The 25,585-nt window shown below is 40.0% G+C and overlaps 1 protein-coding gene across 4 annotated transcripts in view; it reads right to left on the reverse strand.

The window, feature by feature from the left end:
• The window catches only part of LOC114654179 (serine/threonine-protein kinase pim-2-like), a 37,496-nt gene extending 18,879 nt beyond the window's left edge, over nt 1-18,617 (reverse strand). For 3 of the 4 annotated variants that reach the window (XR_007935380.1, XM_051929559.1, XM_051929557.1), the window contains exons 1-5: nt 18,463-18,617; nt 13,338-13,454; nt 12,322-12,489; nt 1,183-1,287; nt 1,029-1,075 (exon numbers count right to left, since the gene is read on the reverse strand). Coding sequence is in view for 3 of the 4 variants with exons in the window: in XM_051929559.1 (XP_051785519.1) it covers nt 1,029-1,075; nt 1,183-1,287; nt 12,322-12,489; nt 13,338-13,454; nt 18,463-18,517 (492 nt within the window). In the remaining variant the exon portion in view is untranslated. The remainder of the gene's footprint in view (nt 1-1,028; nt 1,076-1,182; nt 1,288-12,321; nt 12,490-13,337; nt 13,455-18,462) is intronic. The other variant, XM_051929558.1, reaches the window with a different exon arrangement.
• Between the last annotated feature and the right edge of the window lie 6,968 nt (nt 18,618-25,585).

The raw sequence follows: 25,585 nt of genomic DNA on the forward strand, positions 1-25,585 counted from the left end.
ACATTGTACTTTAATATTTAGTCTTTCTTTCTGGGTTGATAGCTGCCTGTTTCTATGACTACCCTTTTGCTTTTGCCTCTTGTGCGCCTTTTCCCAGTCTGTTTTTTCTAATCCTTTCTAAAAACCACTATTCTTTGCCTCTCATTCAATACACACAGAGCTCATCCCAGTAGCATTAGGTACAGGACAGGGATCAACTCTCAACAGGATGAAAACTCCTTTCAAGGTACTTTCTAGCACACATCAAAACTCACTCAAACAGAAATAAAGTGGATTTTCCATATCTAACATTAATTTGTTTAGAATTTGTGAGACAAACTAGAGCACATGGAGAAAATTCCATGCAGATATGAGCAGGACATATAAATACAGACCCTGACCAAGCACAAGATTTAAACCCAGGACACTAGACCCAGGAGACGTAAGCACCAATCTATGTGACACCTTGACACAGCTAGCTGTAAATACACTATTCTAATATGTTACTGTTTCCTTCTGAGTAATCTGATAAAGTGAAACAAACTAGAAGTCAAAAATAAAAATCATCATCGAATACGTTCTAAGAATTTGGCAAAATTCTGGCCAGTTTTATTTGAAAAAAGTTATTTATACTGTACACATTGGTTCACTAATGCTACTTACTCCAAACTAATGGCAATTCACAATGGAATCAAAACACAAACTACAAACTCAAAATAACACTAACATTTACTCATAAACTGAATTATCTGAGACAGATGTTTGTAGAATTAGTCCACAACTCTTCCTATATCCTGTTGGTAATCATGTCACATGCTGATGTCATTATACAAGCAGTGCCATGTTGCCAGATCTATACTGACAACCATTTCCTAATGAAATTGTACTCAATGTTTAAAACCTCAGTTAAAAGCAAACCATACATTTACATCTGTTTTAAGGTCTATGTGTAAAAACAGCTCCACAGAAAAGTAATCACTAAATTACAGATTTTATACTGGCTAATTGTTTGTTTTTATACATGGTCGGGAAATTTTTTCAATACTAACCAGCTGGATCCATTTCTTAATTTCTTCTTTTTTGACTGATTTAATTGCTACCTAAAAGAGAAAACAGGTATGAATCAACAAGGCACAATTAGACAGAATGAATGAACATTAGTCTTGTTTCTACCTCTTCACTCACGTATTCAGTACGTTTTACCTACCGGCAGACTATCTTTTCTTCGATACCCAGAATATACTTTGCCATATTTTCCTTGTCCAATAAGGGAATCCATTGTGTATGTTTGGAGAAGAGATTCATATTCTACAAAAAATAAAAAGTAAACATCCTATCAAGGAAATGAATACTAAAACAATATTCTAAAACCATACTGAGTTTCCAAGTGGATTCTTACACTGCAGATTTTTTTTTCTTTACGCTATGACATCTCTATTATATAAAAAAATCTTGTGACAAGACAAGTCTTTTTCAGAGAGACACTTTCACGTCCCGTGAGACGAGACTTTGTGCCAAGAGCTTTAACCACGTCCAGGGCCGGAAATAAAGAGTAGATGACAAAGTAGAACATCGTAAAGAATTCAAAAACATTGGCGTGATACACATGCAGAGCAGGTTAGAGATAGTGGAAGTACGAAAATTCGAAAGTCTCAAAAAAATGATAGTAAAGATCGCATTAGTGCAAACAAACGGAAATTACAGTAATCCCTCGCTAGATCACGCTTCGTCTTTCGCGGCTTCACTCCATCGCGGATTTTATATGTAAGCATATTTAAATATATATCGCAGATTTTTTGCTGGTTCGCGGATTTCTGCGGACAATGGGTCTTTTAATTTCTGGTACATGCTTCCTCAGCTGATTTGCCCAGTTGATTTCATACAAGGGACGCTATTGGCAGATGGCTGAGAAGCTACCCAATCAGAGCATGTATTACGCACTAAATAAAACTCCTCAAATATATTGTGAGCACAGGGGCTGTTCGCACCCCTAGAAGATACGGCCACTCCTCAAAAAACACTGAAAGATTACCTTCACATTGCTCTCTTCCTTGCTGGGCTTAAATGTGGCTGTTTTGTCAAGCGATATGCTTCCTGCATGGTGCTTAGCATACTTAAAAGCTCGAACGGCACGTATTGATTTTTAATTGTTTGTTTTTCTCCGTCTCTCTCTCTCTCTGACATTCTGTGCTCCTGACGGAGGGGGTGTGAGCAGTGGGGGGGCTGTTCGCACCACTAGACGATACGGACGCTCCTCTAAAAAAATGCTGAAAGGCTACCTTAACATTGCTCCCTTCCTAGCAGCTGCGTTGTCTGGTGGTGCTTCGCATACTTAAAAGCCAAACAGCCCTATTGATTTCTGATTGTTTGCTTTTTTCTGTCTATCTCTCTGACATTATCTGCTCCTGATGCGCACTCCTTTGAAGAGGAAGATATGTTTGCATTCTTTTAATTGTGAGACGGAACTGTCATCTCTTGTCTTGTTATGGAGCACAGTTTAAACTTTTGAAAAAGAGACAAATGTTTGTTTGCAGTGTTTGAATAAAGTTCCTGTCTCTCTACAACCTCCTGTGTTTCTGTGCAAATCTGTGACCCAAGCATAACAATATAAAAATAACCATATAAACATATGGTTTCTACTTCGCGGATTTTCACCTTTCACGGGGGGGTCTGGAACGCAACCCCCGTGATAGAGGAGGGATTACTGTATTACTTGGTGAAACAATGGAATAGCAAAAAGAGATCGAATATATTGTTTGGATTTAAACCTTAAGTTGGAGAATTGTAGATTGTCTAATTTGTGTTGCCATCAGGGAAAAGTAGTGTTTCTTTCCGAATGAAGAGGCATATCCGTAAGAATTAAAAAATTTGTTGTTTGGTGAAACTGAAATCCACTTATGCTGTCACGCTTGAGTCACAGAGTTGCACAGATACGCAGGAGATTTTAGAGACAGAAACGTTACTCAAACACTTTAAATAAACATAAGTCTCTTTCAGATGTGAATGAAGCTTCATGTGTTGTCAGAGGGGACAGTTCCATTTCTTAATTAAAAAAATAGAAAATCTTCTTCTTCGTAGGGGCGCACCTCGGGAGCAGGACTCCCAACAGGAGCAGAGGATGTCTGAGGGAGAAGAGAGACAAGGCAGTGAGACAAAAGGACAGCTGCCGTACAGGCTTTTAAATGTTCAACGTGCCACTTGAGATGTAGATCACGTGTCTCGGCAGCAGCAGCAAGCCAGCAGCTGATTGAGCAAAGAGGAGGTAAAAACAAATGTATTTGTTTCCCATTGTATCATCGTTTAAGAGGGGGTTTTGGAGGAGTGACCTCATCTCCTTGGGGTGCATTCAGCCCCCCTCTTCTCAACACGAGCGGCTGGCATGTAGTGCAGGCCGGAGGGGGGTTGGCGAGCGAAGCCCCCTAGTTTTCAATAAGAATTTCACACATTGCTCAAAGATGATGTAGGTCCACATGAGTTTATATTGTGTACTGCCACTTTTCACAGTACAAGTCATGCTTGTCATTGTTTTGCCACATACAACTTGGCAATATTTTTAACATTGAAAATATGGCTTGAAAATCCCAAAACTGAAACATGTGCTTTACTATGAAAAACATGCAACAGTTAGGGGATAAAAACACTCCAGTTTAAAAGCATATTAGATTGCTCCCATTCACCATGGGATCACATAAACAACACTTGAAAAGAAAACAAACACATTACATATGAGGAACTTTTTTATATTGGGTTCTCTGATCACACAGCTCTCCACACTAAGTAAGGGAGGATATTGAGATAGTTATGAGACATATATGTATGAGATGCAATATTAACTGTATCCTTGATTATTTTTGTCTCATTTACTTTAAAGTGAGTTTTAAAATTAACACAATCAAAAAAGAAATGGGAAAAAAAATGTTTATAGGATTGCATTGAACATTTCTTGCTGTAAATAGTAACTGAATTGCCAGGACACACGTGTGCTTTTAGTCACAGATACATGTATCATTACTTATACAGGCAGTAGCTTGTGCTTGTATTCATCAACATGGCACTTTAGAGTATACAAGTACAAAGCCAATGGAATGCAGTTAAGAAAGTGCAAATAGCAATATATTAATGTAATACAGTACAAATACTTGTTAAACTGCAAAAGACCTATGTAAGTAACAATGTAATGTGGAGTTCAGCAGATGTTAGAAAAAAATCCTAAAAAAAAAGAAAAGCATGCTATTTGCACAAATACTCTGTTGTGAAAACTCTTAAGTTTATTTAGGTGAGTAACAATTTTCTAATGTGAGCATAAGTGCCTTATAATTAGTCTCCACCAGTGAACTATTAAAGTAATTGGCATGTTTTCAGAATAAACACTCCATAGTCAAGTTATCTTTATTCAGGCTGTGAATCTAAAAGGACAGTCATTAAAATGATGATCAAAGAACATTCTCAAAAGGTTTGAGATAAAACAGTGCAAATGAATTGTAAAAAGAGACAAAACAATTCAAAAAGGGTTGGGGTTACACAGCGACCCTGTATGTTATAAATGCAGTTTATTTTAGGCTTTTCAGCAAAATATTAATGCCCCTCAGTATGTGAGTCCAAGATGAAATTGTACAAGATGGCGACACTTCTGGCTAAGTGCTGGACAGGCAGGAAGAGGCGGGTCCAGGGGGACTGACACCGGATGAGATGTCATCACTGTTTGTTCTGTCAATCATTAGGCCTGTAGAAGGAGGAAGAGAAGAGGCCTACACAGCCACCTTGTGGATCAGTGTTGAATTACTACCTCCAGAGCCTTTAAGCTATCCCCAAGGTGCATGAGTGTGACAGCATAAAATAGAATAAAGTGCAAAACAATATTAAATGTTTGGATATCCAAGTGGGCATTAATGAAGCTACTTCAAACCAGCCAGACAGTATCTTGAAAAGCATGAAGACTTGTGAGCGAAGTTACAGAGATGTTTACAGTCACTTTGAAAGAGCCACAGAGTTCAGAAGTTGAGACTGGAGCAAAGGCACATCAGTCAACCATATCAAGAGCTCTGCAGAATACTGGCCTATATGGATGGGTGGCACAAAATAAGCCATGACTCATAAAGAAAGCATGTCTGGAGTTTGCTTAAAAGCATGAGAGTGACTCAGCTGTGATGTGAGAAAAGATTTTGTGGTCAGATGAGACAAACATAGAACGAAAATTTAACACCGCCTACTACTCAGATAACATCATACCTACACTACAGTGATGGAACACTATGCCATGGGGTTGCTTTTCTTCAGCAGGACATGGAATCTGGTTAAAACTGAAAGAAGAATGGATTGAGAAAATTAAACACAAAAACTACATAAAAATCTGTTTTAGCCTGCTAAAGAATCGAAGCTTGGAAAGAAGATCATCTTTCAGCAAGGTAACAACTCTAAACAATGTAGTGTTTTGAAGGTCAAAAAGACAAATATCCTGTATTGACCAGGTCAAATTTTTCATCTCAATCTGGTAGAGGATCTGTGGCATATTTGAACACTGTGGTGCACATCCATCATTCCACTAACCTCAATAATTTAGGAGAAATCTGCCTGGATGAATGGGCTAAAATCACTCCCAAACTCATACTCGTGCTTTTTTATACAAACGCTGGTACACAGACATACCCCAAAACACCTAAAGCTATTATTGCTGCTAAATTTGCCTCTACAAAATATTCAGTTGTTTGGGATTGAATATTATGCAGACATTATTGCATATCCATGGAAACAATGTCACATTAAAAATTAGTTTCATAACTTTGAAATAAAAATATCACATAAAACAAAATTTAAGTATAGGATTTGTTTTTTAGTAAAGCTTATAGTACTAGGGTGTTGTACCATGTTAGCCATTACGAATGTAGTGAAAAGTCAAGCAAAATGACACCTTTTATTGGCTAATTAAAAAGATTACAATTTGCAAGCTTTCGAGGTAACTCAGGCCCCTTCTTCAGGCAAGATGTAATGATTACATCTTGCCTGAAGAGCATCTTGCCTGGAGAAGGGGCCTGAGTTGCCTTGAAAGCTTGCATATTGTAATCTTTTTAGTTAGCCAATAAAAGGTGCCATTTTGCTTGGCTTTTTAGTAAAGCTTGAGAATTGGTCAGGGGTCTGAATACTTTTACTTGGCACTACATGCTGTATTATTTATTCAATAATACTACTATCTACATAATTGGGATGAAGGAGAGAAGGTGACAGAATGTAACACCCACAGAGACAGTAAACGGACAGCGAATACAATTCTGCACTTGTGAGGTGACAGAACAAAGGTCTGCATTAGCATCCTAACATGCACTTTCACAGTGTGTGCATTTCCACTACAGGCAGTTTACATTTTATATATAGCACTTTCCAAGGACCACTTAATCCTAGTTCCTTGAGTCATCACACACACTTTCAGCAGATAATGTACTGTATGTGAATAAATTGCTACTGATAGTACTGTAAAAGCTGAAGAGCAACATTCAAAAATGTAATAAATAAAAAACAAATGCTGCACTTTATAAGTGGTTTAAGTGAAGGAAAGGAAAGTGGTTATACATATGGTGGTTACAGTGGTTCAGTGTGGTTATACAGTACATACCATATTAATTATGTGTTAAGTTGCAAATGGCTTATGTTTTTTCTGAAAATTGTGAAAGGGTACCCAGATAGCAAGAGGTGGCCAGAAGCAAGGTCTCTATAAGACTCGCACAAACTTTCAAAAGAGGAAGCGCTTTAAAGCTGCCTGGTGCAAAGGATTATTTTGCATCAGGAAAAAAGCAGGTGCAAAGAAAAAGAGCCCAGGTCTGTGATAGATAGTGTAGAAGATCAGCCCGGACACAGACAGACACGGACTCAAAATGTCCAAAACAACACACATTTACCGTATTTTTTGCACCATAAAATGCACCGGACCATTAGACGCACCTAGGTTTAGAGGAGGAAAACAAGAAAAAAAATATTCTGAACCAAATGGTGTACTAATATGTTTAACAAAATATAGCAGAATAATATTTCAACCATGTAAATTCAACAGCGGTATTAAGAAACATCATCACTGCCATTAACAAATAAGGAGAGACTTTAAGGTTCAAGCACTCTTCTAGTTTTATGGAAACCCAAGAACTCCTCATCGCTAGTGTCAGAATTTATGAAGCTCAGTTGCTCACAATCACTTTGCAGGAGCACGTACCTATCATCACGTGGCATAACCTGTCCAAAGCCACCAGGGGACAAAGCACGTTTGGACCAATGCTCCGTGAAGTTATACAGTATCGCCAGTCTAGTCCCATCTATATTTGTAATGCCACAAAGCCCTTCATCTCGTGTTTTGTTGTGGGTTTCCAGTTTGAAAAACGAGAATGCGGTGCAAGCACAGCCCTCGGTTCAAAAAATTGCTCTGCATACCTGTTTGTCTCGTCTGACAGTAACTGAAAGGCAGCTTCAGGAAAAAACAGCCTGAAGTAGTCCAGCGGCTGGTAATCTGTCGAGTTCAACAGCAAGCCATACTGTCTTGTGAAGTCCAGTAGCCAGTTTGGCTCCCACGGATCAATGTCTAGGTATTCCTCCCACACGAACCTTGCCATAGGTGCATCGGCTGCACGAATATGCTCAGCTGGGGCGGCATTGGCTGGTGTCCCGATCAGCTGATGCCAGTTCCTCACTCTCGTTTGATCTCCTGATCACTCTCAACAAAATCAAATTCTGAAAAATCAGAGTCCGACTCAGTGATAATGCGCAAAACATCGTCTGCTGAGTATTTTGTTTTCTGCACTCGCTTCGCTCCTTCGTGAGATGTCGATGCAATCTTACCTTTGTTTACATTTCGCAACTCGTGCACATGCAAGGATTAGATGCCGAGTCAATGAGTCTAACATTCCTCCAAGCACAGAGGGAATGCCTGTAACATAACAGTGAGTTTTGTCGCCCTCTACCCCTGGATGTCGACTTTTGTCAGATAATACACATCACGGTCTGTGACGCAATATTTGCTCCATAAGATGCACAGACATTTCCAACCTTCTTTTGGGGGGAAAAAAGTGCATCTTATGGTGTGAAAAATACGGTATTTATATTATACTGTCCCGCACACAAAACAGTGCTCCAATAGCAACACTCCTTCCTTTCTTTCCTTTCACCGCCTCTACTCCATTCTTCCAACTCTAGATAGATAGATAGATAGATAGATAGATAGATAGATAGATAGATAGATAGATAGATAGATAGATAGATAGATAGATACTTTATTAATCCCAGGGGGAAATTCACATCTAGCTTCTGAATGGAGTGAGGTGGCCTCCCTTATAGTGCACCCGGAAGTGCTGCATAGGAATCCCGCTCCTCTTCTGGCAGCACTTCCGGGTGTGGTGGAAGTGCTGCATGCCCAGACTCTGGAGCTGTCCAGGTGCCCCCAACGGGTTGAGCTTCTGAGCTCCAAATCCATGGCCCCGATGTAAACCCAGGGGGCTGCCCTCTCGTGTCCCGGGGGAGGTACTCCTGGTAGTACGCCCATTCCCCCGTCTTCTCTTATAAAGGGCTTCCCGTCTGGGCAGGATCCCTGGCCGTCCATCACAATAGATAGATAGATAGATCTGACAGTACAGGAAAGCTGGAAAAGTGGTTGAACTATTCAGTCTGGTAGAAAATAAAATGCAGGCCTATTTTCATATCTTGACTCTAATTGGTATTATTGAGAATTGATTTATTTTTCTAAACATACATCTAAACAACATCTAAACAATATATGTATGACAGGTTACACATTATTGATCAAAAAAGCTTTTATTCCACATGGATTGTTTAACTATATCACAGTCAAGTCTTTAAACACAAGCATGCATTCTTTTCTAGCACAATGTTGATTAAACTGAGCATCTTTGCTACTCCATAAACAATTTGTTTTTCCTCAAAAATGCTATGCGAGAACTGTGTTAACCTTTTCCTCTGAGGGTTTCAGTCAACAGAGCAGAATTCATTATTAGTAATTTTGCAAAAGGCACTTTTTTGTGTACGGTACTACAGACTACATGTCGTCATCCCTGGCTCAGTGTCTACCTGTCACGTACATGAGATCTTACCTAAATAGTCTGGTATTACAATTCCCATCCCCCCTCTTTATTATTCAGCTTTTATTTGCTTGTGTGTCTGGTAAAGAGCCAGCTCTTTTGTTTCTACTGCTTCATATCAATATGACAAACAAGTCATGTCTTCTGACACAGCCTTCTAACCAAACCTGTCTGTATGTATACTAAACAATGTAGACCATAACTTTGGAGTTATTTTATCTCAGAAGATGACAAAGAAAAAATATTTTCACAAGCCCACCAACATAACCTTCTTTACAGGTGTGTTTGTCGTAATCATAAATCTGTAAACATTTTGTGAAAAAGCAGATCTTATAATCTCCTAAGGGTTGTGGCTGCTCACCAGGGACCTTGTCCCACCGGGATGCCTGGAGAAGGGAAGGAGCAGGAGAGGGGCAATATCTTCCTCGGGGCGCAAGAGGGCAGCCTCCCTGGATTACACAAGGGCCACGGATTTGGAGCTTGGAAGCTCAAGGGCACCTGGACTATCCCAGAGCCCTGGACTGCAGCACTTCTTCCACACAAGGAAGCTCTGTCAGAAGAGGAACCAGCCACACCTGGAGTGCTTCCGGTTGTTGATGCAGCATTTCCGCCACACAAGGAAGTGCTGCAAGAAGATCACCAGGGAGCACCTGGAGCACATCTGGGTGTGCCATAAAAGGGGCCACCTCACTCCATTTGGGGAGTCGGGAGGCAGAGGACAGAGGTTGTGGGAGAGGAGTGAAGGCAGCAGAAGAGAAAGAAAAAAGAGCAATTATTGCGAGTAGTTTATGGTGCTTTGTGCTGTGTGCACTGAAGAATTAATAAACGTGTGTGTTTTGGGACAATGCAAGTCGGTGTCTGTCTGTGTCGAGGCTGATCTTTCCACAGGGTATATAAGTATATATAAATGTAATGAATTATTATTATATATTTATAATATGTCTTTTTAACTATACACCTGGCCTTATAATGATATTCTAATTAATTAATTAATTACATTCATAGAACGCCTTTCTCACCAACAAAACTGCTTTACATGGAGAGTGGGGAGCCATTTCAACCACCAGTAATGTGTAGCGCTCACCAGGATGATATGCGGCATCCACTTTGCACCAGTACACTCTCCACACATTTGCAATTACGTGGTTAAGGGGTGAGAGAGAGATAGTTGGCCAGTAAGGGACAGGGGATGATTAGGGGAAAAGAAAACCTACTCTTTAAGAAGGATGCCCAGGGCCATTAAACCACAGAGTGTAAGGACGTCAGTTTTACATCTCATCTGAAGGATGACATCATTTTTACAGAACAGTGTCCCCATCAATGTCCTGGGGCATTGGGATCTACGCACAGACCTCAGGGTATACTCGCCCGATGGCTTCACCAACACCTCTTCCAGCAGCAACCCAAATTATTCCTGGATGGACTCCCATCCAAGTACTGGCTGGGCCCAAACATGCTTAGTTTCTGGTGCATTACTTGTTTTGAAGTGCATGTGATGTGTTTCCTGGAATAAAAGTAATGATAAGGAGATCTGTGCTCTACTGGGCACCTCCTTTCTCCTTAAATGAAAAAATATTTATATACTGTGCATAAATTTACAAGTACACACACATGTAACATTTTAGACCTATGTGAACCTGTGTGTGGATTGGTGTAAGTGAGTTTCCAGGACTCTTTCCTTCCTTGCAAACAGTGCTACTAGGACAGGTGGTGGTGGTTACCACACATCTTTCATGACGAAACTAGCTAGCCAATAGCAGTGCATTAGCTGGTTATATATCCAGAAGCTGGTTCTTATGGAATTCGTTGATATTTACACTCAAGAGTGCTACAGAAACGTAGTAATTATATTCTGTACATAAACACCTAATGCACACATATTCAGAAATCATTACATGCTAAAGAAATTTTTAAAGATGGAAGATGGCAAGTGTTACATCTCACCATAGGAGTATATACAATATCTCTCTATTATAAAAAAAATTGGGGGAGGGAGACTAGGGAGACGAGACGTGATCTTCTTGGAAGACAATTTGATGTCCAATGTGAGACACTTTAACGTCACGCGAGACAAGGCAGTGAGACAACATTTAAAACAAGTTCACAGACATCTATCCTAGCAGTAGTTGGAATGCTTTTGGCAATCACACTTCATGTGCTAACAGCTCTTAAAACATTGGACAAGCGACAAGTAGAACACGCAGCTCGCCAGCAGATGATACGACTGCTTCTCCTTAGCGTGCATTCAGCCGGCCCCCCTTCACAACACGAGCAGCGTTATATGTCCTGTGAGAAAGAGATTTAACCACGCCCAGGGCCGGAAATAAAGTATTGTTTTTACAAAGGTTTTAAAGTAAAAGTGAAAATAATGCATATGTAACAATTCCCATGAAAATAACAATCTCTTTAAATTGTATATCTGGTAAACCAAACCCGGGGGTGGGCGAGCGAAGCGAGCAGGGGGCACAGCCCCCTAGTTTTTAATGATTTTCAAGAAGGTTTTGATAAGGATTATATTGATAAGGTATTGTATAATCCAACCTACAAACCAAAGAGTTTCCTATTTTATATATAAACATCTATGGGTGAAGTGTGTGTGTGTGTGTGTGTGTCTGTTTGGCCCGGAAGTGAGAGGTGGAGTCAGGGTAAGGGCTCCACCAATGAGGAAACAGAAAACTAAACGTCTGCTCATGGAAGTGTGTGTGTGTGTGTGTGTGTGTGTGTGTGTCTGTCTGGCCCAGAAGTGCAAGGCGGCCCCAAGTTAACGAATCAGAAGTAGAAAGTGACTCCTAGAAAACAGATAAACTCTTATGCAAGCGAGACGAGCACATCAGCAAAACGGTATCCCTTTTACTTTTCCTCCCGCCACTAATACACAAGCGAGGCGAGCACGTCGGCAAAATGAAACCTAGGACAGAGATACCCTGAGTAGTTCCTTTCAATTACCTGACATCTCTACATTTCATTTTTTTTCTGATGATTTCAATAGTTTCTAGGACCCCGGGCTTTTACAGCACGGGTTTACACAGCTAGTAGCAAATAATGCCTGACTATGTTACCAAGTGTCATAATCTAATCTAATCTAATTTAATCTAGTCTACTCTAATCTAATAAACCAGAAAATTACGTAATTTTTTTAAGTTAACAAAGCAAAACATAATATTTCAAACAAGCGCATTAAAATATTATTAAATATTACATTAAATAACTTTGATTGTCTACAGTAAATCTGAAATATTTCATTACATTTTAAATAAAGTAATTTTAGTACCTGGATCAAACTTAAGTTTCATCAGTTTCCAACTGGCTGCCACTGCTGCAAAAAACTGGGAAAATTCGTAACACAAACCCTTCACAAAAACATTACATTGTTCTCTTAAGACAGCAAAAAATGAAGGAAAGGGTGCTTCAGAGAGACTTAGGAAATCTCGTGCATTTCCTAGAAAAAAAAAAAGGTTTTACTTCAGGAAAGTCACAAAATGATCTATTGACAGATCTGTAAGATTTAGATGGGACTTAAAATAATATATACATTGTAACAGGAGGTGGCATGCCCGGAGTGATCCAGAACCAGCATGAAGCCAAGGAGGTTAAAATATACAACTACAGATGCACTTATTAAATAGGCAAAAGTAAAAAAACAATTACTGCAATATTTTTGTGGCTTACCTGTTTGAGTCATGAACCCTGTCTATGAGGTAGGGTGGTCTACCTACTTTTCAACCTTTCCAGTATCAAATTACAGATTCTTGTCTCACTTGATCTAGGTTTCACTTTCTCTCACTAGTGAGTCATTACCTTACCCATTTCCTCCACTGGACATAAACATGATGCATATAATGATACCGCAAATGGTGAGTGAGACCAGCATGGGTGCCCTGTAGGCACAGGATAAGGCTCATCTATTTACTACAACCCATTCGTGACCTGGGAATATGTGACTACCACCACTGAATCAAATCTCGTAGTCTGCTCACACTGGCTTTATCCCAGACATACTGTACAGCATGACATGCTATATAAATTAGCTGTATTATAGTAGCAAATTGCATTACACGTAGCCTTTCACTCTGCTAGTATAAAACAAGAACAAAACTAAGACCTTTGTTTCCTGGAAGGTGAGAACTGCTCATAGCCAACACATACATTTCCAGTTTCAGTGTTTATTGTACACTTCTAGTAATACTTGACCAGGGTAAGCCCCTATTGCACAATGGTACCTTTTGCATTCAACCTCAAGTCTTTCTTTTTTTTTTTTCAAAATATTTTACCTTGTCCATCTCTCACCTATGTAAAGCTTATTTGTATCCTCCACACAGAATTTCTTCTTAGGCACTTGGTCAATGTCATTGCTGCAGTTAGGCTCTCCTTTGCGCTTTATACCTACTAGCCATTTCCCTGGAACTACATAAAAAAGTGATTTCAGGATTTTCTTATTTTTTCACGTTTACATTCAAAATACTTTTGTTTAGCCTGTAAATTCCATGTAACAGTAATGTCCCTTTGAACCTTTAATTACTAAAGGGCCAGTTAGTTTCTGCCTTACACTCTAAATTAGGTATTGGCTCCCTGCAACCTAAAACCAAAGTATGCATAAAAAACAGATTGCTGATGGAGAATCAGAGCGCTTAAACAGATCTGGAAAATGAAGTATAATGTTTTTGGCATTAACAGATGCTCTGTTCACAATGCTGATGTGTGATATTCCATCTGCTCCTGAAGTTGGCACAAATCTACTCGTGAGCAGAAGGGTCAGTAACAGTATAGTGTGACAAACACGGTACTAGTCAGGAATTAAAATGGATATTCATTTCCCTTATATTATTCTTGTTTTTCTTTGTGTTGAGTAGCACAGTTAGAAGATTAAGTGTACATACAGGTGCTGGTCATAAAATTAGAATATCATGACAAAGTTGATTTATTTCAGTAATTCCATTCAAAAAGTGAAATTTGTATATTAGATTAATTCATTACACACAGACTGACGTATTTCAAATGTTTATTTCTTTTAATGTTGATGATTATAACTGACAACTAATGAAAGTCCCAAATTCAGTATCTCGGAAAATTAGAATATCAATTAAGACCAATGCAAAAAAAGGATTTTTAGAAATGTTCGCCAACTGAACGGTATGAACATGAAAAGTATGAGCATGTACAGCACTCAATATTTAGTTGCGGCTCCTTTGGCCTGGATTAACTGCAGCAATGCGGCGTGGCATGGAGTCGATCAGTCTGTGGCACTGCTCAGGTGTTATGAGAGCCCATGTTGCTCTGATAGTGGCCTTCAGCTCTTCTGAATTGTTGGGTCTGGTGTATTGCATCTTCCTCTTCACAATACCCCAAAGATTTTCTATGGGGTTAAGGTCAGGCGAGTTTGCTGGCCAATCAAGAACAGGGATACCATGGTCCTTAAACCAGGTACTGGTAGCTTTGGCACTCTGTGCAGGTGCCATGTCCTGTTGGAAAATGAAATCTGCATCTCCATAAATTTCGTCAGCAGCAAGAAGCATGAAGTGCTCTAAAACTTCCTGGTAGACAGCTGCGTTGACCTTGGACCTCAGAAAACACAATGGACCAACACCAGCAGATGACATGGCACCCCAAACCATCACTGACCGTGGAAACTTTACACTGGACCTCAAGCAACGTGGATTCTGTGCCTCTCCTCTCTTCCTCCAGACTCTGGGACCTTGATTTCCAAAAAAAAAAAAAATTTACTTTCATCAATGAACATAACTTTGGACCACACAGCAGCAGTCCAAAGGCGACATGCGTCTGACGCTGTCTCTTGTTCAAGAGTGGCTTGACACAAGGAATGTGACAGCTGAAACCCATGTCTTGCATACGTCTGTGCGTGGTGGTTCTTGAAGCACTGACTCCAGCTGCAGTCCACTCTTTGTGAATCTCCCGCACATTTTTGAATGGGTTTTGTTTCACAGTCCTCTCCAGGGTGCGGTTATCCCTATTGCTTGTACACTTTTTTCTACCACATCTTGTCCTTCCCTTCACCTCTCTATTAATGTGCTTGGACACAGAGCTCTGTGAACAGCCAGCCTCTTTAGCAATGACCTTTTGTGTCTTGCCCTCCTTGTGCAAGGTGTCAATGGTCGTCTTTTGGACAACTGTCAAGTCAGCAGTCTTCCCCATGATTGTGTAGCCTACAGAACTAGACTAAGAGACCATTTAAAGGCTTTTGCAGGTGTTTGGTGTTAATTAGCTGATTAGAGTGTGGCACCAGGTGTCTTCAATATTGAACCTTTTCACAATATTCTAATTTTCCGACATACTGAATTTGGGACTTTCATTAGTTGTCAGTTATAATCATCAACATTAAAAGAAATAAACATTTGAAATACATCAGTCTGTGTGTAAAGAATGAATCTAATATACAAGTTTCACTTTTTGAACGGAATTACTGAAATAAATCAACTTTGTCATGATATTCTAATTTTATGACCAGCACCTGTATTTGAAAATGGCACATGTTGCAGTGGGGCATGGTGTGTGGTTCTTGGAGATTAACTTATATGAGGGCAGGCTGTATTGGAGATCAGCCTATATGAAGGCAGGCTATAAACTCTTTTGTGAAAGAAAATCAGTTTCTTAAGAAATTGAAGAAATAGTTTAGATGTTTTGACTTTTGATTGTCCAATGACAATGAAAAACCAGTGAATTAGGGTTTTCCCCTGTGACTTGTTATAAGAATAAGATCATGGTTAATCTTGCATGCTGTACAAAGTAACTAAATGAGGCTGGTATCAAGAAGGGCATTGGATCTTAAACATTTCTCCTCTGATATCCTCTTTGACGAGAGATACAAAGAATGGGCAAGGTACAGCCTGTACTAAACCGCTGATTCCAACACTTGCCAAAATCAACAGGAAGTTATAAAACCTGAACAAAACATAGCAGGGGGTAATCCAGTTTATGACAGTCAAATACCTGATGTTCTGTGGTAAGGCTGATTTGGTGGTGTACCAAGGCTGAGAGTAACAGAGAGAGAGAATGAGAGAGAGAAAGCCAGCTGCTGCCAACAAGGCACTCTAACACCGGACCGATTGACTACTATAACCAAGGGAGTTCTCTTTTAGTTTCATTAACTAAAACAATTATTCTATAATTTAAAGGCTCCAAGTTCAAGTCCTACATTTGCAAATAGAGGATGAGCAGGAATGGATAGGGATTTTATGGGTCACCATAACAAGGTGTTGAGGGTGAGTGGATTCTGGAGTTTGGTGATGCAATGAAAATGGTTGGGTGCTACACCATGCTTCAGATACAAAAAAAACAGGTGAATGAAGGATTCCTGAAAATTGGAAACAAAGCTTCTTTATTACATTCTACAAAGGAAAAGGTAATCCATTGGAGTGTAAATCCTATGGTGTGGACAAGCTTCTGGAGAAGGTAATGAAGGAGGTTGAGAAAATACTGGGGAAAAGATCAGGTGAAAGTTTGTGAATGGCAGTTTGGTTTTGTGCCTGGGAAGGGCACTAGCTAGCTAGCTAGAAATAATTAAATGTGTCACAAGATATATTTTTCTTGCTTATTTCTTTTTCTATATTATTTTTTTCTTCACTTCTTCATTTTAGTGACAGGCATGCAACATGAAGAAAGCCCTAAAATGAAAACTGTCACTTTTACTCATCAAAGTTGTTCTTTTGATTGGTGAATCATCCACAGAGTAGACGTATGCACTTTCCTTGACTTGGGAATTCCGTGGCTCATGCATATGCTCCAAGTTGTGACTTGCATATGCTCCAAGTTGTGACTGTGTGTGTCGGACATGAGTGCAAGAAAAAGTTGCCCAGAATTACTGTGTGAAGCAGCTGATTTAATGCAAGAAACTCTGAGTCGGCACTTGATGGCTGAAAGTTTACTGTATGTCCACACTAACAATTCACCTATCACAAAACAGTACTTGCTAAAATCCTCCCTTTCAACTCTGACAAATGAAAATGACAGTTTCAATTAAAGGGCTTTTTTCATCTTGCATGCCTGTCACTGAAATGAATAAACAAAGAAAAAATTAAAAAAATAAGTATACATTTTGTGACACAATTATTTATACTCAAATTTAGTGTTGGTATTATTTTTGTCACATTACACAGTACTTATTTATTTAATCAGTTTTGTCTGAAATATTCCTCCATACAGTTGAACCTAAATAATATACACAATATCAGCTGAGCCAAAATAGCTAGATTGCTGACAACATGAAAAAAGCAACTATTGATAAAATGTAAAATCCAGTTATCAATTTGTATTGAACACGTAATAACCCAAAAGCACATAAATGAAAAATAATTTTGTCCCTAAAAAGCAAAATGGTATCATTTGTTAAATTATAATTAGACGCTTTAGGTGATTGTTGCTATTCTCTCATAGCTTTACAGTGTCTGTGTGCTGCTTTTCTCTTAATACATCAGTTTACTTTGACATCCTTAAGACAAGCAAACTATAGAACAGTTGATTTACAAGTTTTTGGTGCATTATCTTGTGAATATTCCGCACGCAGTCAAAATATTACGTCTTACTAAGCACAAAGTTTGTGGAAAGGCGCACTATAAAAATAACTTAAAATGGAGGGGCTAGGCGAAGAAGAAGAACCCACCTGCCGACCTCCGCAGCTCCGGGATTCAGGAGTTACACTGAAGCTCGTATTTATGTCTCATGATTTAGACATTTCGTCTAAATGGACTTGTGTGATTGGATTGGCTTGTCAAAGAAGTGGCGCTCGTTTTGGTAGAATACTTTTAGGCCCAGGGTATCATTTCCTACAAGGACTTCCAGTATGGAGAGTTCGAATCCCGTATTTTTGCAGGCAGTTCGCTTCTTATACGCCTGCTTATTTCGGTAGGTACTTTTGTGAATGTACTTTAGCCGGTTGCGAATGTGTTAGTGGCTCCTTGCCCAGAGTTGGTTCCTGATATTCGGTACTATTAAGTTGAATTTCAATACTCAACGATTCTGAACTGAATTAATTATGCGTATTGAAAAGTATCAGGTTCAACTGAATTAAGAAATATAGTTCGTTGAGCTATCCGTGATCGCATTTCACAATCGAATATCGAAAACACTGTTAGTAACGTTCCTGCTCCTGATTAAGCACGTATGACGAGGTTAAACTGAGCTTCCACGTCTTGGCATGATATGCTTATATCTGTCATGTGAATAATAACGAGGCGCTTGTTGAGCTTCTACCATTTTTGCGGCCTAAAACGTTTGAGAACAGTGTTAGTTAAATTGGTTATTTTTGTACAAAGATCTCGCATGTTCGGGACGCGTCCGACGTGTGCCTAATCCATTTATTAATTTGGGTATTAGGAAAGCAGCTTTATGAATATAATCAGAGCTTGCGTTGAGCGGCGAAGCTTCGTGTACGGACTAGGCGGTTTACAAACACATCTACCTTTCGACGAGTTCGGCTCATGAGAGGGGTCTTCTCCCCTTGGTCGTATCTCCATTTCCCACCCGTCGTCTTCTCGCCCATCAGCAGCATGTGTGCAGTACCTCGATGGTTCTGCGCATCCCGCCTCTTAAACATGTAATTTCGAGTGAAGGGCGTTGCCAGGTGACAGAAAAACACAACGGCATTAGAATTATAAAGACGGCAAGAATGACTGATGTCAATGATCGAACTTAAAAATATACGCAGTTCCCAGAGATTCGCATTTGTAGACTGTGTGCGACAAAACTCATACGCTCTTACAAAAAAGTGTGTGTACAGTGACCTATTTGAAATGAAGTTCTGCTTAAGATGATGATGGATTGGCATCATTTATTTCCCTGAGCCCCATCCCTTACTTTGCCCTAGTGATCATTTTATGACAACATTGAATCTGAGTTTGGAAATGTGCCTAAATATGCCAGACACTGCCCTATCTAAATGTGTTTCCTACCACGTTCTGCGAGGAGAGACACAGTCATTCAAAACAAACGATTTGAAACATACTGGCAAAGATTAAAGAAAATGATGCATAAACTTGATGCCTTGTTCTTCAACGCGACCATAAGTGGAATCCCAGGACAGGTACAGTGGGTATTGAAAAGAACCACCTCCATCCCAATAATTCACATTTTGTTGCTTTGTAGCCTGAAATGAAGATACACACACACAAATATTTTCCCAGCTGTATTTACTCAATGCAACTTATACCAACCAAGTGAACAATATAATAGCAACAGTTCAGAAAGAAAAATAAAAAAACAGAATCACTGGGATGATTAAAGGACCCCCCCCCCCAAAAAAAAATACTTATAAACTCACTTATTAACCCAGCCACAGGGAATGCACAAACCAGTGTGTTTCTTCGTGCCGGTCCCTAGCCTGGATAAATGGGGAGGGTTACATCAGGAAGGGTAAAATTTTGCCAAATCAATATGTGGACAACGATACAAATTTCCATAACGGATCGGTCGAGTCCCAGGTTAACAACGACCGCCACCACTAGTGTTAGCTAACAGGGTGCTGGCGGAAATTGGGCTACTGTTGGCCGAAGAAGGAGAAGAGGAGGAGGGAGACGTGTCCGGAGGCAGGAGGAGAGGAGGAAAGTAAAGAGAGTGGAACTGAGGGTAGGAACTTTGAATGTTGGCAGTATGACTGGTAAGGGGAGAGAGTTAACCGATATAATGGAGAGAAGGAAGGTTGATATATTGTGCGTGCAAGAGACTAAATGGAAGGGGTGTAAAGCCAGGTGGATTGGAGGTGGATTCAAATTGTTCTGTCATGGTGTGGATGGGAGGAGAAATGGGGTATGAGTTATTCTGAAGGAACAGTATGTCAAGAGTATTTTGGAGGTGAAAAGAGTGTCAGGCAGAGCAATAATTATGAAGCTGGATATTGGAGGTTTAATGATGAATGTTGTTAGTGCATATGCACCACAAGTTGGGTGTACAATGGGGGAGAAAGACGATTTTTGGAGTGAGTTGGATAGTGATGAACAGTGTACCCAAGGGACAGAAAGTGGTGATTGGAGCGGATTTCAATGGGCATGTTGGTGAAGGGAACAGAGGAGACAAGGAGGTGATGGGTAGGTATGGTGTCAAGGAGAGGAATGAAGAAGGTCAGAGGATAGTGGATTTTGCCAAAGGGATGGACAAGGCTATGGTGAATACGTATTTTAAGAAGAGGGAGGAACATAGGGTTACGTACAAGAGTGGAGGAAGATCCACACAGGTAGATTACATCCTTTGCAGAAGAGTTGATCTGAAGGAGATTGAAGACTGCAAAGTGGTGGCAGGAGAAAGTGTAGTTAAGCAGCATAGGATGGTGGTCTGTAGGATGACGTTGCAGATCAAGAAGAGGAAGAGAGTGAGGGCAGAGCCAAGGATCAAATGGTGGTAGTTGAAAAAGGAAGACTGCAAGGTTGAGTTTAGGGAGGAGGTGAGACAGGCACTGGGTGGCAGTGAAGAATTACCAGACAGTTGAGAAACTACAGCAGATGTAGTAAGGGTGACCAGCAAGAAGGGTGCTTGGTGTGACATCTGGAAAGAGAAAAGAGGAAAAGGAAAACTGGTGGTGGAATAAGGAAATACAGGAGAGTATACAGAGGAAGAGGATGGCAAAGAAGAAGTGGAATAGTCAGAGAGGTGCAGAAAGTAGACAAGAGTACAAGGAGATAAGGCGCAAGGTGAAGAGAGAGGTGGCGAAGGCTAAAGAAAAGGTGTTTGATGAGTTGTATGAGAGGTTGGACACTAAGGAGGGAAAAAAGGACCTGTACCGATTGGTTAAACAGAGGGACCGAGCTGGGAAAGATATGCAGCAGGTTAGGGTGATAAAGGATGAAGATGGAAACGTACTCGCAAGCAAGGAGATTGTGTTGAGCAGATGGAAAGAGTACTTTGAGAGGCTGATGAATGAAGAGAACAAGAGAGAGAAGAGGTTGGATGATGTGGAGATAGTGAATCAGGAAGTGCAATGGCTTAGCAAGGAGGAAGTAAAGACAGCTATGAAGAGGATGAAAAATGGAAAGGCCGTTGGTCTAGATGACATACCTATGGAAGCATGGAGGTGTTTAGGAGAGATGGCAGTGGAGTATTTAACCAGATTGTTTAATGGAATCCTTTGCTTAATGATAATTTGATCTGATTCTAGCTTCACTCTGATGTCCCTCTGCATGTTTTCTTGCTTATTCTTCTTACTTTATTAATAAATAATTTTTTGGTTCTTACTGGCCTTATGCCTATCCTATCAGTTCGTGTAGATCTGAATACCAAACAAAGTGCACACAGCTAGTTGCACTTTAAAAGGTGACATGCCACCCTGCAGTTCTCCTCTTTGGCTTTTCAATGGTGCCGATATTTAAGAATAAGGGTGATGTGCAGGACTGCAGTAACTACAGGGGAATAAAATTGATGAGCCACAGCATGAAGTTATGGGAAAGAGTAGTGGAAGCTACTTTAAGAAGTGAGGTGATGATTAGTGACCAGCGGTATGGTTTCATGCTAAGAAAGAGCACCACAGAAGCAATGGTTGCTCTGAGGATGTTGATGGAGAAGTTTAGAGAAGGCCAGAAGGAGTTGCATTGCATCTTTGTGGACCTGGAGAAAGCATATGACAGGGTGCCTCAAGAGGAGCTGTGGTATTGTATGTGGAAGGAGACACGGATGCATTCAAGTTGGAGGTGGGATTACATCAGGGATCGGCTCTGAGCCATTTCTTATTTGCAATGGTGATGGACAGGTTGACAGACGAGATTAGGCAGGAGTCCACATGGACTATGATGTTTGCTGATGACATTGTGATCTGTAGTGATAGTAGGGAGCAGGTTGAGAAGACCCTGGAGAGGTGGAGATGGTGGCACTGACCAGAAAGCAGGAGACAGAGCTGGAGGTAGCAGAGTTAAAGATGCTAAGATTTGCATTGGGTGTGATGAGGATGGATAGGATTAGAAATGAGTACATTAGAGGATCAGCTCAAGTTGGACGGTTGGGAGACAAAGTCAGAGAGGCGAGATTGCGTTGGTTTGGACATGTGCAGAGGAGAGATGCTGGGTATATTGGGAGAAGGATGCTAAGGATAGAGCTGCCAGGGAAGTGGAAAAGAGGAAGGCCTAAGCGAAGGTTTATGGATGTGGTGAGAGAGGACATACAGGTGATGGGTGTAACAGAGCAAGATGCAGAGGACAGAAAGATATGGAAGAAGATGGTCCACTGTGGCAACCCCTAACTGGAGCAGCCGAAAGAAGAAGAAGACTAAAACTGCTCCATTTAAATTTTCAAGAAATACGTTAACATTTAAGTGGACATACAGAAAGTAGATAATGTGCATTTATTCTTTTTTATTTGGTCACTTGCTTTGTTGCCTAAAGCAAAATAATGTATCTGTGCCCCTAGGTTACAAAACAAAGATATTCGTAAGCTGACCCACTACTACCTCCAAGTGTTGAAATGGAGAATTGCTTTTAGATAGTAATACTGTACAGTAGTGTTTGGAAGCAAATTGGTGATGAATAGTTTGAGATAAGGAGATGGGATGGTAGGGGAATTCACACAACTATTCCAGATTCTTTTGACCGTTTTGGCATGAAGGTAGACAGCATTACCAGTGTTTAAGGGTACTGCGTAACAGACAATTTGATCTTCCCTTTCGTAATTAAAAATGACTGGTAAACTATGAGTGAATGACAACACAGCTGTTTATCAAGATCTTCAGTATAATTACATGCAGTTTTGGCAAAATTAGTCAAGCTATGTGCCATACACAAGAAAATGCAGGATTGCCCAGACACATTTTTCTTCTAGCAAATTTAACTGACAACACTATAAAATCTGGCATAAAATATATTAAGAAGGAGCATATAAACTGCATAAAGATATGAGAAGAACAAAAACTTTCATGACCTGCATGTTACCTGGCATTGCCTAAGTGGAAAGCCAAAAAGGTAAAAAGCAATTACAAATGAGATATCAAAATTCATTACCTTTAAACTTGTTTAAACATTTAGAACATACATTACTATTAGTAGCATTGGAAAACATCTAGTATATAATATTGTGCTTCTCGTTCAATGAACTCAAAATTGCAATACCAAACTCAGGAGACAACATTACCCAGTGGGGACAGCTTGTGCTATAATAAAAATAGTCAGGGAAATACTTGATTCAAGAAAAAGTTCAATGCAATGGATGATAATCAAAGTCATATTTCCTTTCTTGTTGAAAGGCAAGCTGATTAACCATTACACCACCTTCACAAAGTGTGTGATGCTGTTTGTTTGTCACTAAATCACTCTGTTGTTTTTTTTCCACTTAGCCTGAGCAGTCCAAACTGCCCCCTCAAGGAGCAAGGATGAATATTATATGAGAGAAATCTGACTTCTGGTGAGAAGTACCCGTGTGCCAGACTTCAGGTCTGTGACTTGACAAACAAAGCTGTGCATAAAGAACAAACAAAAAGAGAGTCTTACGCAGAAGTCAGGATTTATAAAACTTGAACCTGGCATAGAAATTGGCTTAAAGTTACAGTAGTGAGAAGTCTTCTTCAGGCAAGACGTAATTACCCGAGTTACCTCGAAAGCTTGCATATTGTAATCTTTTTACTTAGCCAATAAAAGGTGTCATTTTGCTTGACTTCTCACTAAATTCATAATGGCTAACACTGTACAACATCCTAGTACTGCTTAAATTTACATAAAGTTACGACCATCTGTAAGTCCTTTTCAGACATTTCTGATGTTGGCATTTTAGAGACTCCAGTTAACAGGTCAATGAAGTGGAAACAAAATCTCACTTCACTGCATATTTCAGTGATACAGCAGTAACATTCTGATGTACATTCATTGTTGTTGTAAACCTGTAATGGAACAGGAATTGTGTGATTTTTGTGAGATGTTCTCTGTATTGTAGGCTCAAATTCAGAACACAACTCCAGGAAGATGGCTCTAGAACATTTAAATCGGCTTATAAGTCAGTCATCATCACGAAAAAGGATACAACTGACATTAACTGTAATTAAATTTCAGACAATGTTATGGTTTTATGTTAGTTTAACTATGTATTTTAATTGTGGAAAAATAAGGACTTTCTTATTTTAAGAAGCTAGAAAAATGTACACATAGCATAGCATTAGGTGTGACTTAATTAACTGATTTGAAACTTAGAGCGCTTCCTGTTATTTATTTGCTTAATCAAAGAGTCATACCACTTTAAGTATTTTGTCACAGGAGTATGCATGATGTGTGACGGAGAATTGTTCTGACTGCTATGCTGCTTTTTGTGTAGGCAGGTATAAGCCATAGTCACATACACTACTCTTTGAATCTTGTGTACTGACTACTGAAGATATTGTAACGGCCGACCCCTTACCCAGCTGGCAGCTACACCTCCAAGACCTGTGGCCTGGATAATTTACTGAGATGAATCTAACTATCAAGCCGTACCTCTAACAAATTACACTTTTCCCCCACAATCGCCGGTGTAAATATAAGCACGCAAAAAGCAGATGATGTAAAAATAAACTGATTAAATGTATTAAATAAAACCACAAGACAAATGCAAAAATAGAAACATATAAATATCCCTCCACCACATCAACAATGAGACACCACCATATATAAATACAACAAAACCCTCCCTTGCCCCTGTAACATATAACACACAACACGAATAACAAAAATGAATGATATACTGAATGATTGTGAACTTGAGTCCGGTTACAAAAACTATCCTGAATACGGATGACTGAACTAATGATAAATGAGTCGTTTGATTTTCCCGGCAAATGGAGCAACCTCACCGTGATTCCTCGGCGTATGGTGGATGGCGAATCAACCCCGGGGTCTCAGCAGATGAAGGATGAAAGACAGTCCGGCAAAATGAAAAACAAACTGATGCAAAGGCGCGATGTGAAAAAACAGCAAGTAAGTTGATAAGTGGTTGAAAACAAAATGGTCTCCTTTCTCCTCTCTTCTCTCTCCTCCTCTCTCCTATCTGATTACTTAAATAGTCCTTGTGACGGCTGTAATTGATTAATTGCGAACAGGTGTTGTCCAGGTTAGAGGCTGTGGTCTTCTTCCATCGTCCGGGGACGGCATTTTCTGATACTCACACAAACAGAAAATGGGACAACGGAAACGAGATGCACTCAGAACTGACATTTGACAACACTAACTATGTAGCCCCGCTACAATATTGTCCCACCATGCTGATGGACAGGTGGCCCAGTAGATGCCAAGGTTGCCTGACTCTTTATCAAAAGAATGATGACTGGCAAGAGACTCCAAGAGAATAAAATTAAACATTTTCAGAATCACGACAAAAGAGCCACAAAAAGGTTTGGGGCAGCCACCCGTTTATTATTCCTGGCTGCAAAATGGCTATTGATGATATACAGATGTGTACAAACTGGAGTCCACAACAGAACTGATTCAATAGCACAAAGATGGTGGCTTTAAAGTAGAGCAGAAGAAGTGACATCATCAGTGGGGCTGGAACAGGAAGTGACATCATTACTGGGTCTGTAACAGGAAATGATGTTATCAGTGGGGCCCGGAACTGGAAGTAACATCATCGGGGCCAGGCGGGATTTCCCA

Source organism: Erpetoichthys calabaricus, chromosome 7 (assembly GCF_900747795.2).
Source record: "Erpetoichthys calabaricus chromosome 7, fErpCal1.3, whole genome shotgun sequence".
In the NCBI taxonomy this organism is placed as follows: domain Eukaryota; kingdom Metazoa; phylum Chordata; class Cladistia; order Polypteriformes; family Polypteridae; genus Erpetoichthys; species Erpetoichthys calabaricus.